We start from the raw sequence: 13,495 nt of genomic DNA, 5'->3' as shown, positions 1-13,495 counted from the left end.
ATTTTAACACAATAATAATTTCAGGGAAAACAGAAACTTAGTAATCACTTGAAACCACTTCTCATATGTGTTATTTGAAAGTGTTATTTTAGTTGGAAAGTATTAGTGGCAGGCAAAATTCAGAAACCAAAATCTAAATCTAAATAGCCTTTAATTTCGGGAAAATTTACTACACTTGGATCTGGAGGTTACACTTGGATCTTGAGTTCTACCAAATTTAAATTTTAATCTGTTGAGTAAAATCTAATATGAATAGAGGTGTTACCTGCCACAACAACATTCAGTTTGGTGGTTTTAGATGCTCTCCCTTGCTCCACCTTACATAGGTATTCACCGCTGTCCTCTAGAGTAGCTACTGCAGAGTATCTCAAAAGTTTCTCATCTTGTACACTGTTTAGTATTGTTTTGTTTTTCTGGAGTATGATTTCAATGTCACGCATTCGGGCTACCACAGTTGAGCATTCAAGCTGTATTCTGTCTCCTTCTGTAATATTACTTGAGGGCTTGACATTCAGAGTAGGCTTTATAAATGGTTCTGCAAGAGAATACATATAAACTCATGACCCAACTTCTTAATTATAGCCAACAAAAAAAATGTAAAAAGAAAAGCTAAGCAACTTACCCCTGACTGTAACAAGTGTTTTGTTGCTGTGTTCTGAGGTTTCATATTCGAGTTTTACAATTCTCTTACCAAAGCAATCAAATTGTAAAATATTATCTCCCTCTTCAACAGAAAATTCCACTACAGAAAAATTTCTATGTAGTTCATATACATATTTTTCTTTAGGTGTTGAATTCATCTTTATCTTCCGGAAAAAGAAATATAAAGGAGGTACTTCTTCTGGCAGCTCACAACGTAATTTCACAACTTCACCCTCTAAAACTTCTTTTTTCTCAGCAGTCAGGATTGGCTTGGTCATACCTTAGAACAGAAAACAAGAAAAGAAATAGTGTTTATTTAGGATTATGCAACGTTCTATCTCTGTTAACTATGGTAGTGATTTATGCTAATGAACAGAAGCAAGTAATTTGCAGGAACTAAGCTTTTAAAGACAGTTCCTTTGATGTGTGGGTGCATGCCAAGGCACCTTCAGAAGAACGAAACGTCCATTGAGAGGGTAATACAATCTTGATGCAATGTGTGAAGTATGAAACTTGCTGTTTTGAAGGCAAGACCGCTTCCACCTCAGTGTTTGCTAGTGCCTCTCAGAAATGAGCAAGGGAAGAAACTAAATGCCATCCCAACTTCTGTACCTAGAGCTGCAGGCCTCTGAAGAAAAATTACAGGCCCTGCACAACCCTTTAACTATTTAATGCTGAATGAATTCTTTTCAAGTTGCTTTTCCAAGGGAAAAAATGTCACTTGCAGTCAAGAACACATGGCTAGAAAGAGTATAGATAGAGGTGGCCTCTGTTCTCATAAGAAATGAAAGAACAAGACTGATATAACATTGTCTACAGAAGTAGTCCACAGATGATACTAGCTATGGCAATGGGCGTCACAAGGTGAGAATCTCTATACTCTATTTCCAGCTTTTCCAGTAATCTAGCCTCCCCCCTCAATCATGTTTATGATCTATAGGAACAAGCTTTCACAAATAATACTTTCTCTAGTCTAGGGAACAGAGGCTCAGGACAGAGGGGATGGTGGCTCAGGAGGCACAGATTGCATTCCTGGCTATCACTGATCTGCCATGTAGCCTTGGGATAGTGATTTCATTTTTGTGCCTTAACATGAGGATTTAGTACTAAACTTTTGTAAAGCACCGACATGTTCATGGATAAAAAACACTTTGCAAGATATCCTATTTAGCACTAACTATTAATACTGCCCCCTGAAAGGTTGTTTTCTTTTGTATCTTAGAAAACCACCCCATTCGAAGGAATACTCACCTGTTACCCAAACATGTAAGGAGTTACTAGATTTTGTCTTTCTGCCTGCTTCCACAGTACATTCATAATCTCCTGTATCTGAAGATCTAGCCGTAGATATTTCATATTGTGCATCTCCTTTGTCTGATACAGTCATGAACACAAGCTTGCCATCCTTAAAAATTGTAAAATTATGCTTCAGCTGGAAATCCGCACTTTTGCTAATATCAGCATGGCAGATAATCGACATAGGATCTCCATTCTTTACTTTGACAGATGGCTGAACCTTGATTTCAACTGTGTTGAAAGTAAAAACTTGATGGGGGAAAAAAGTAAAAAAGGAGTTATATTTTTTTTCAATTAGTCTAACATAACACTGTTATCTCAAGCTGCTACATGTTAATCACAAAAATTAATTCATTGTATCCTAGCAGCAGGTGTTATAATTTCTGTGGTCAGATCTCAAAGATGTTGACAGTGGTTGCAGCTTTACCTTCCACTGCACAGACATACTAGAGGCAACTACTGATTGTCACAGCAAACACTGTCCATCTGCTCAGCCTCTGCCTTGGAGGACTGAGAGAATCATTGATTTGCTCATGGCCAAATGTACTCAATTCCCTAGAAGACACAAAGGACACTGGAACAGGTTTGCAGCTACTTCTTGGTTTTCCTTATTTCTCATGGTTTGTTGTCTTCAACTCTAATTGGCAGGAGATCCGAGGTGTGAACAAAATTTTGTATTTATACTTTTCTGAATAAACCAAAAAATGACAGTAAAACCCTGCTTAGAGTTGTATTAAACTGCAAGCCAACCCATCCCCAATTAGCAGAAATCCCTGGAGTTATCCCAGTATTTTTAATCTGAAAGTAAGTTTAGATTTATGTCTTTCAGCACATTCCACTTTAAATATGTAACTCACAAGCTTGGGGTAATCTTAAATCTCTAGTTTAGGATAACTAGAGCATAACAGAAGACATTTGGGTTCACGTTCTGCAAGCAAACATGTACATGACTAACTTTACATTGCTGGCAGGCCAGCAATCATACTCTCAGGAGTCCTTAGCAATCATAGTCTGATTAATTCAAATACAGAATCATGTGCAGAAGCAATGTTTTCAATTAATTTAGATACGTTAGCCCCTGAAAAAAATATACTGAATATTCCTCTTGAAAAAAAATAATTAACAATCTATAAGCACTTTAAGAAATAAAGTTTATAATAGCATTACAATATATATAGTGCTTCTGTGTTTATAACCGCAGCAATGATAAATAATTTGTAGCTTAAAATTTTATAATTATTAGAATCCTGTTATAATTAATATTTTTATTCACACAGCTAGATGAACAAATATAGAGAAAGATTTATGAGTTTATTCCCTTTCCTTTAGAACTTACAGCTTTTGGGTATGCCCATTTTGCCCAGGATTTGTATAGAAAATTGCTAGAACAGGAAAACTTTCCTGCATCTAACGAAGTCCCTTGCCATGTACACTTACCAGCTATTTATAAATTGTCCTTGTTAGAGTGAGTTTTGGGTATAAAATCAATGCAAAATTGTAAAATTTTTTGCATGTGAAAAGACTACATGACAACAAGAAGCTAACATTTCTCCCTAGTGATGGAAAAAAGGAAGCATGCAGAGTGTACGTGCTGGAAGTCAGCAAGATGAGAACATAAAAAGTAAACGCATTTCTTTCAGAATGCAAGTTCTGTACTCGGCTCAGACATGATATTTTCTTTTGCGACAAAAGAGAGTGCCTTTAACTTATATTCTATGATTTTATCCTCCCTCCTTGCTTATGGGCATGAGAGGGTTTTTTGAAGACCAAAACAAAAAGGTAGTAATTAAATTTCCTCTCCCGTCTCTTCTCTTGTATGCCTCAGTAAAGCAAATTACTCTAGGAAAGATTTCACCAAAACATTTATTAAAGTATGAGCAGCACATCTCTCATTTAAACATTATACCAAGAAACACCACCAGTAATATCTTTTTTTTTTTTTAACACGACCAAATTTTGTACTGAGCTATAGTACAGCAAATCCAGATAACCTCTGTTATGTATGCACATTAACAACTGAGAAATTAGTTAAATTACTTATTTTAAATTTGTATGTGAAAACCCCCTACCATCACCTACCTCTCTCCTCAGTGTAAAGTTCTGAACCTGGAAAAAATAGAGAAGAAATGTTATTTTCAAAGCTTACGGATTGAGAGACAGTAATGCGAAACAGTAAAAAGTGCAACAAACCCCAAACTAGAAACACATGTACCCACCCAGATATTTAGTTACCCAACTTACACTGCAAGAAAATCACCAGAAGAGCAAGATACATCTCGTTGCTGAAGAACAGACTCTTAATTCCAAAATAAAACAATATTCATCATCAGAGGTGATGCCTCCAGGTACCAAAAACAGGTTACTTTTTTTTCTGTTGTTTTTTTATGGAAGCAGACAAAATTTTGCCATTAAAATTTGTAAGTTTTCCCAGATCTTCAACAGAAACTGGCTAGATCAAGTAATCGTTCCCATTACTGGAAACTGGAAATGGCAAACAATGAGAATCTATCTGCTGCTCACAGGCAGATTACTGTTCAGGAAGTGACTGGACTTTTCCTGAGGGCGCCACCAAATGCATTTGCTTTGTTTAATTTCTTAAGGTGTATTAAAAAAACAAGAAGTTCCAATGACATTTATCCTGCAGTTCCTGTCAATACTTTTTTTTTGAAGTCACAATTAACCATTTATGAACACAAATTACCTTCGCTATTTGACCTCAGTGGATCCTTGAGCAAATATTTCCCTTTATCCATGGAGAACTCGTTCAGAGAATACTTATATATAATTATTCCATTTTCCCCTTTACCTCCATTTCTAGGTCTCTCATCTTTGCTGTGGCAAAGAACAGCTTTACTGTAGGGTGCATAATAAATTCAAATTATCTCAGAAACCATAAATACTGTTGTGCTAGACTAGAATATTGATAGGCAGATCTCTCATACTACCATCATACATAAAAAACATGGAACTGCACAAGATTTTATTTTATGTAGTTAGGACAGCACAAAACATACACAGTCATAAAACTTAAACCCCACAAAAAAAAAAAAAAAAAAAGAACTAGTTGGAGTTTCATTTCTCAGCAGAAATCTGAAGCAGCACTGGCACAATCTGAAATAGAGTATACACTGGAGCAAGAGTTAAATCTGACACTGTTTGAATTCAGGCACCCCCGAGAGATCTGCTGACCTTTTCTGCGTTGCTTAATTTTTTGCAGTGGTATATGTGGCCTGACATTATGACAGCTAACTTGAAATCAGGGGTGATGAATTCTGCATCCAAAACACTAAAAGCAGAAATTGAACAAGTGTGATCAGAGGAAGAAGAAAAGTTGCAAAATATTCTACTTCAGCATTTTGCCCTCAGTTTCCACTGGTGTAAATGTCTGTCTGAGATACAGTAAGGAACTGATGTAAAATTCAGAACACTTGAATTATTCAACTACATTTAACAAAATGGAAGGCTTTTTTCTGATTATGGACAAGAGCCTAAAGAAAGTATAAAGCCTAAAGAAAGCCTAAACACAAGTAGATCAGTAGCCATCAGCTTTGATTTAGGTGGAATTGTTCTGAAGAAAAGTAGTTGTGAAGAAAAGTAAAATGTAATCATTATCCAAAATCTCATTGCCATGACCAGTGTCTTGATATTCAAATGGAGAGGGGATGGGAGAGATAGGCAGAACAAGGAAAGCAAAATGATTACAGAGATACTGTCCTGTCCCTATCTCTCCTCTTCTGCTTTTCTTACTTTGGTACTATCTTTTTTTGTATGAATGTGCTTTTAATCTTAAATAATCTAACATTGCAGAAGTGGCAGATTCAAGCACCAGTTTCATATCCCAGAAAACAATTTATTCTGTAACTTTTAGGAATTCAATGTTCAGTACCTTTCAGTTGTTCAGGATATTCCTTTCTCAGTTTATCAGTCCACTTTAAGTCAGACTTAAATCATTCCATTTGAGACCTAACACTGACTCAGTCCATAGGCTTGATAAAGTGATTTGAAATCATGCCCTTCAAAAAGTGTTTCTGAAGTTATGTGTTCCAGAACTCCTTAAGTAGTGATTTAGTTTTAAGTTATTCCTGAAAATCAAGTGCTCAACTCCTAATTCCTTAGTTTCTTTTCTTTGTAGACAGAGTCAATGCTTTCCTTTATTTCCACTGACATTTTCCAGGCTTGTTAAAAACTCTGCTTAAAGCCATACTAAATACATTCACAGAAGTCTATAAATGAGACATACAGTTCTCATAAGCTTCACTGCTTACATGAACGCCCCCTTTTTTTTTCCCCCTAGGGTCATTGAAAACTCTATTTTTTTTTTCCCCAAAACAATAGTTTAAAGCTACAAGTGTACTTTAACACTTGTATTACGCACATAGGCATGGTATTTTGCAAAATGAAACAGGAGGGAAACACTCATCTGCTTAACAATGTGTCAGCAATATGAACAAGCATCTATCCAGCTATTTTGCAGGGAGGGAGCACAGAATGGCACAATAGTCATAGCAGTTAATGACTAAGTAGAAAGCTGTTTAGCTAGCAATAGTATTTGTTCTGCTCAATCCAGTCTGTTTGAAATGCATCACCAACAAAAGACTGGTGGTTTGGGTGGTTGCCATCAATGGTCTCCAGAGCCAGGTAAAGGAAAAGAGGAGGAGGACACATGGCAGGTGGAGAACAAAGGTAGATCAACTTGTGCTATTGATAACAAAAAATAGGAAGGAAGGAGATTTCCCCCTTTCCCTATAAGAGAATTCAGCAGGACATACAAAGCTCAGCAAAACCACACCAGTCTTTCCCACGGGGAACAAAGGCTCTCAGTCACAGAGAGGGAAGAAGAAAGTGAGTGTGGGCCAATATCCTTCAGAGTGAGCCAATGAGAGTGAGTTCAGAACCAGGCTGGTTTCAGACTGAGGTGGAAACGCCAGCTTTTAGGATGAAGTAGGTCAGGAGTAAGGCTTAATGGCGCCAAAACCTGAGTGTTGTGAGATGTCACTCCCAAGTGAAGGATGTTCCATAAGATCTCACCAGCCAATTAGACTGTCATTCCTGATAAGCCCTCAACATTGCCCTGGAGAGGAAAATCTAGCTGGTATTGACCAAAATCCAATAGTTAACTTAAAAAATATTATGAAATTTGGGAGAAAAGCATTTCAAATGCAAAAGAATGGCTTGAGACCATCTTCCATTGTTAAACTAGAAATCAGATTGACTTAAAGATTTTAAACTTAAAAGTACCTGTGCCAGTAATACAGCTGCATATTTTCCTGACAGTCATCTTATTGTAATCTCTCAAGATATGTTTTTCTGAAATACATATGATCAGACAAAGTTATTCTACTATACATCATATAAAGAATGCTATTCAGTCCCTATTATATTTCTGGGAAAGGTAGGATTTACCTCAAAAATGCAACACGCCTTCTGAAGCAGACAGAATAGTCATTATAATCTGATGCAATGCCCTTTGAAACCTACGGGAATCATAACATTTAATCTACTGCCCAATGAATTGGACCCTTAAACTCTAAAGTTGTGCTCACCTGGGAATTCATGATCCTTGTTTCTGCTGGCTGGATCCCTTGCTACTTGCTTACATATGACATTTCCTAAAAACCACCAGCTCTGTCATCTGAACAGAGCTTTGCCTAAAACCAGAGGCAAAGCCTATTCTCCTAAGGGCAAAATGCTGAATAAGGTTTTCAAATTTTTCCCTCTGCAAATACAATGTTTTCAGCCAGTCCCTTATGACAAGAAAGAAAGGTAGGAGTTCACACCACATTTCAATTCTTTGTTTTCATTTGCTCCCCAGCTGGCTGGCATGACAGTAAAGACTACATAACAGCACCGATCTTTAGGACTTACATCTCACTTCCTCACAGAGCACATGCTGATTCCAGCAAATCAGGTATTGCCTTCAAGTTCTCTCTCACTGATTTACTGACAAAACATTTCTCTTAAGACAATATTCTGGGGTCATTGAATCTTGTCCCAGATAACGGACGTTCCTCAGAATTTCTTGTATAAGTTCACTGATTTGCAAAACAGTTAATTGCTATAGACGTGTACCTACAAATGTTTGGGATAGTCTAAATTTTATTTAAAAATTTATACAAATTCAGAGATCTTGTGTTGACTTCAGTACAGATGGACACACAGCTTTCAAGTGACTAAATCAAGAATGAAAAGCAGCTCTGATTTCTAATCCTCCAATCCCTGAAGCATACAATCATTTAATTGTTTTGGTTCCTTACAACGGTGAACTATTTTGCTTAATTATCACTTCCTGCTTCAGTATACTCATAGATAATAGAACTATAACAAACATAGCTGTTTTCACAAGTCTAGACAAATCCCTGGGGAACTGGGAATGAACTGAGTTTGTTCTACATATATTTTCAGGGTAAATTGTCTTCTCTTGAATGTGAGACATTTGCATCATTTGTCTTTATTTTAAAAGTGTCTCTGTACCTCCCCAGAAAAGAATAAAAAATTAATTTTATTCCTGGATTTGAATATTTACAAAAAAAACCCCCAAAACGTTAAATAATGATCCAGAAGTCTAGAAGTTCTACAATTTATAGAAACTCTAGAGTGCCGAAAGTTTGTGCTTCGCAGATAAATTGCATTTCCCAATGGCACCATCTACCGGGAGATGACCACTGCAGTGAAGCACGCTGTGGTTCCCTCACCTCTCTCTTCTGCAATTAAACCTATGATTACTGACATCGAACACCTCCTCCAAATGACAATATAAATTAGATTTGGAAAAGGAACTGAAGGAACCAGGAAGCTGATAATGAGAGAATATCACTGAGGCTTTCATACTGACATTTTTCTTTTGAATACAACAGGAGCTAATTATTACTGTTTGGCTTTATGCTTCCTTACCGATATGGTGTCACATTGAAAAGAACACTAGGAATCTGAAATCTTGACTTGCATTTCACATAGGACACACTTCCATGCACCTTAGAGATTCATTTAGACAAAGGAGAGAAATTTCTTCTTTCAGAGGTGTGAAATCTATTTGCTGATTTACACTATGATCGTGGTCTCTGATACCACCTCTCAAACTTTCTCTGTTCCAGTAGTGTGTGTAAGTGACTTGATTCTGCACCTGGAGGACATTTTTAACGGCTGTCTTCTGCTTGGTTAACAAGTTCCTCAGTTTAGAAACAGACAGCACAGGCTGTACCACTATCACACAGTGTGCTTATCTGGCAACATACCAGATTTTGCACTTGTTTTGCTTAACATCCAGCACTTCTGGGTGCAGCAGAAAAACAAGTTCTGCAATAATATTCATCACAGACTATGGACAGTGCCAGAGAAAAGGTCAGAACTTTCTGGCTGGAGACGGAATTAATTCTGGAAATATTTTTCCTTCTCTGTACATTCCCATTGTTTCTGTATTGCTTGATGATTCTCCCAGCATGATCCCACATCAGTTTCAGAAGTAAAATTCAGTTGGTAGTCACTCAACAACCTGATCCAAGCTGACAGAAATATCTTTCAGCAGACTTTACACAAACCAAGAGGAAGAATTTATCTGCTTCCTGACCTGCAGCAGATGTCTACACACAGCCATTGCTGCTACTGATATCTTCTGGTTAGGATGCACAAAGGGGCAGATACTCCTCAGAGTAGACAAACAGAAGTTTGAAAAGGGCTGGGAAGCAGACACAGTCCTGACAGGCGTGTTTCTTTTTTCATTCAGTATGTTAAGTATTCAAAATAAGGGAAAAAAAAGTTAATTTTTGTCAGAGGCTAAGAAGCAGAAAAGGTTAAAATTGCAGAATTTATCCCAAGAGAAATGGATTAGTAGCCTCAGTCTTTGGTGTTGCCTCGAAATTTTTTCTTTTTGCTTTTTTTTGGGGGGGGGGGGCATGGGGAGAGAAGGCACAGGGAAGAAGTACCATTTTAAAATATTTCATCTTCGGGGTATTTGGGAGTTGTTAAGTTAACCAAATCATGTACCCAACAGTTCCTTTCACCTGCTGACATGTTCCTTGCAATTTGCAGTTCATTGAAAAGCATTCGCCACATTAAAATTCTCATTCAGAACCTGAGGATCACTGCAAGAACTTTAAAGATATCTTACATATGCATATAGGAAAGATCCTTTCCTCTTCTGCTCTTACTTGTCCTCTATAAAAACAATCTTCTCACAATCAAATACCCAGCAGTCAAAATATTTTTATGCTCAAGTCAAAAAACTGACCTTGCGAATGAAAGCCCAGTTTAGCTTTTATTCACTTCCATCCGCTTGCCTGAGGCAGAATATTGTCACAGCACCAAGTGATGCACATCTCCCTTCCAAACTTTTTAAACTTACTTATTTGGGCTAGACAAATTCTGTCCATTACTTCTTGTTAAATTTATTCAGTTCTTCCTACATATAGAACCACATTAATTCCAGGCAGGAAACTTGGGAACTCCAAGCTCACCCAGTATCTTACTGATGCTACAGAACTCTATGTATATGTGCTGAACTCAACAACATCGTATTAGACCAAAGTCAATAGCCAACTCTGCCAGAAAAACAATCAACGTAGAAGTAAACTTTGTTTACTACTATCCAGGACACTCTTCAAGACATTAATGAGCTAGTTAGTTTTCAAAGTTAGAGTAAGTGTTCCAAACCTCATAGAAAGGTAATGCCAAGGAATAATTTTGCTTTTTTTCCCATTTCACATTGACAGTATAACCAACTGGATGTCATATGGACAATATGGATGCTGTTCTCCTTGCTGAAAGGCAAAATAAGACAGTGACATTTTGTCTCAGAGTAACACTACAGAATTTAACGAAGCTCATTCCCTTAAATTTGGGACACTTCCAGCACATGTGGAAAAAAATACTGCCTTAAAGCCTTTTACAAAGCTGCCGTAAAGATGCTGTCCACCTTCAGATCTGTTGAATACTCACCACAATTATATTCACATAAACTAGCAGAAATTAAAAGTGTTATTCCAAGAGTAGCGCTTGAGAATAACAATGCATCATTGGCATGCACAACTCCCATGAGTACACGCGGTCCATTGGATTATGCTTCAACAAAATTCTGGTACATCTAGCCCTTCCTTGCCCTATAGGACTGAGTAGTCATAGAATCATAGAATGGTTTGGGTTGGAAGGGACCTTAAAGATCATCTAGTTCCAACCCCCCTGCTGCGGGCAGGGACACCCTCCACTAGACCACGTTGCCCAAAGCCTCATCCCACCTGGTCTTAAACACTTCCAGGGATGGGGCATCCACAACCTCTCTGGGCAACCTGTTCCAGTACCTCACCACTCTAACAGTAAAGAATTTCTTTCTAACATCTAATCTACATCGACCCTCCTTCAGCTTAAACCCATTACCCCTTGTTCTGTCACTACATTCCCTGACAAACAGTCCCTCACCATCTTTCCTGTAGGCCCCTTCAGGTACTGGAAAGCTGCAATTAGATCTCCCTGGAGCTGCCTTTTCTCCAGGCTGAAGTAGTCAAGTAATTTTTTCTGGAATCTTCTTTGTATCAACCCAACTTAATAATTTACATTATAAACTTCATCTGAGGTCTCATTTTCTAACCAGTACATGTGATTACTCCCCTAGTGGTGATCTAGCAATTGCAGGCTGGCTTTTATACAAACTTCTTCAGTAAGCCTCAGCTACCAAATCCTATCATAATGGTGCAAAAATCTTTTTACATGCAAAGCGTGTCTATTAATGCCCTGCAAAACAATTATAAAAGTTGAAAAGTAAACAGATATTTGAGCAGATGAAACAGCTATGCACAAGTACAGACAGTTAAATGAAACGCTGTTCTTCCCCATAGTCCTACGTGTGTAGTTGAAATGAATGGAGTGTATCAAACAAAACATATTCCCTCTTATTTCAGCCTCTAAACTCAAAACAAAACAAAACGCAAAATCCACCAAAACAAACATTGAGGACAGAGAGAACTACAGGATCTCCATACAGGAGAAGAGCAAGCAGCATTGCTTGTCAGAGTCCAAACCAGCCCAGAAAGACACAGTTCTGGAAGAGTCCTCCTCACTCTCCAAGCAGAAACCAGCGCTTTGAACCAGCACTCGCGTTCCCTACACACCCAGGCCGCACAGCCCAGGGAAGCAACCAAGCTCTTTAAAGCTGCTGTACGTGGGAGATCCTGGTGACAACTAAACTTCTCTTTTTTAAAAGATACGGACAAATTCACAGCTTCCGAGTAAGCAGCGTCAGCCAGTCCCTCAGTGGCGTTACAGAGCAGGAGGAGCGAGAGGCGGCCGGCGGGTTAACAGCTTCACGCGCTCTCCACAAACCGCCGTCAGCTGTGTGCGAGGCAGCCGGCTGCCCACAGCCCCTTCACACACCGCCTTCACACACCCGGCCAGGGCGCCTTGCCCGCGCCTCAGGGGAAAGCAGAGCGGCCCAGGCCCGCCCACCGCCCGCAGCCGCAGCCAGAGCGCCGCGAATCCGCTTCGCGCCATAGCCCTGGACAGCCAGGGTGGCCCCGCCGCCTCCTGACAGGAGCGGGAGGCACCGCGCTCCTTCGCAGCTTTCAGACACCTCTCACCTTCATCACCTGGCTGTGAGCGACTTCAGGACTTTTTTTGTGGTTTTCTGACAAACAACAGGCTCCCACAACAGGAAAATGTACAACTGCTCCTAGTTCTTTTCTGGACAGCTGCATTTTTACACATGCTTCCTGTCAGCTGAAAAAAAATATTCTAGTCTTGTGGTCAGTTGTCAGCATTTCCATGAAAGAAACATTTGTGAGGTTGCTTTAAAAAAATTAAAAAAAAAACCCCAAACAACCAAAACAAGGAGGAAGGAAGTTGTACTCAAAATTCTGTAAGGAAATTTTGCAAGACTGCAGCAGACCAGGCTTTGAGAGGGGATTTTGTATTACACAGGAGAAGAGGGCAGACTCTGCAGAGCCTCGTCTTGTTACCTTCAGAAATGAGACAGAAAAATAAGAAATAAGACAAGGATCACAGCAACACTTTTAAGACATTCTCTGAGTAGTTACTTCACAACAGGGCCTAGAGTTCTTCAGAAGGCATTGCCCGTGTATAGCTAAAGATTACATTTACTTTGCCCAGAGGGTGACAAATAAAGAGCATCTACTTGCTGTAACTGTAATTATGTAGCTTTGAATTACTGATTAGGTTATCAAATTAGTCATCATATTTGTTCCTGCAGTGATGTTGAACTCAACTTCATGATGAAATCTGTACCTTCTAGTACAAGATCTCACTTCCTCACAGCTTAATAGTTGAAGCTTGACCGAAATATTTCCCTAACAAGCTGGCTGGCTATAAATATTTATTAGCATCCTAAAACTTCTATAGATTTGATTATTCTTTCTTTACAATTTTATTTCATTACATTGCTGCTGAAAAAAACCCACAGTACCACATACTCTCTTAGTCTCAGCCATACGATCACTTGCATTATCTCTAGTAAATGTGTGACTGATATGAATAAGTGATCTCATTACCTTATAAGAACAGTGCAGGAAAAATTATATACAGTCTTGGTTTTACCACACTGTGCTCTCACATGGAA

The 13,495-nt window shown here is 38.6% G+C and overlaps 1 protein-coding gene across 6 annotated transcripts in view; it reads right to left on the bottom strand.

The window, feature by feature from the left end:
* The window catches only part of PECAM1 (platelet and endothelial cell adhesion molecule 1), a 34,709-nt gene extending 30,195 nt beyond the window's left edge, over nucleotides 1–4,514 (bottom strand). For 3 of the 6 annotated variants that reach the window (XM_054846906.1, XM_054846907.1, XM_054846909.1), the window contains exons 1-5: nucleotides 4,180–4,513; nucleotides 4,018–4,044; nucleotides 1,894–2,187; nucleotides 623–922; nucleotides 266–535 (exon numbers count right to left, since the gene is read on the bottom strand). In XM_054846906.1, the coding sequence (XP_054702881.1) occupies nucleotides 266–535; nucleotides 623–922; nucleotides 1,894–2,187; nucleotides 4,018–4,044; nucleotides 4,180–4,213 (925 nt within the window). In that variant the 5' untranslated portion in view covers nucleotides 4,214–4,513. Of the gene's footprint in view, nucleotides 1–265; nucleotides 536–622; nucleotides 923–1,893; nucleotides 2,188–4,017; nucleotides 4,045–4,179 lie in introns of all 6 variants that reach the window. The other 3 variants (XM_054846905.1, XM_054846910.1, XM_054846911.1) reach the window with 3 other exon arrangements.
* Nucleotides 4,515–13,495: the final 8,981 nt, after the last annotated feature.

This window comes from Grus americana, chromosome 18 (assembly GCF_028858705.1).
Source record: "Grus americana isolate bGruAme1 chromosome 18, bGruAme1.mat, whole genome shotgun sequence".
Classification (NCBI taxonomy): domain Eukaryota; kingdom Metazoa; phylum Chordata; class Aves; order Gruiformes; family Gruidae; genus Grus; species Grus americana.
This window is presented reverse-complemented; position numbering and strand designations above follow the sequence as displayed.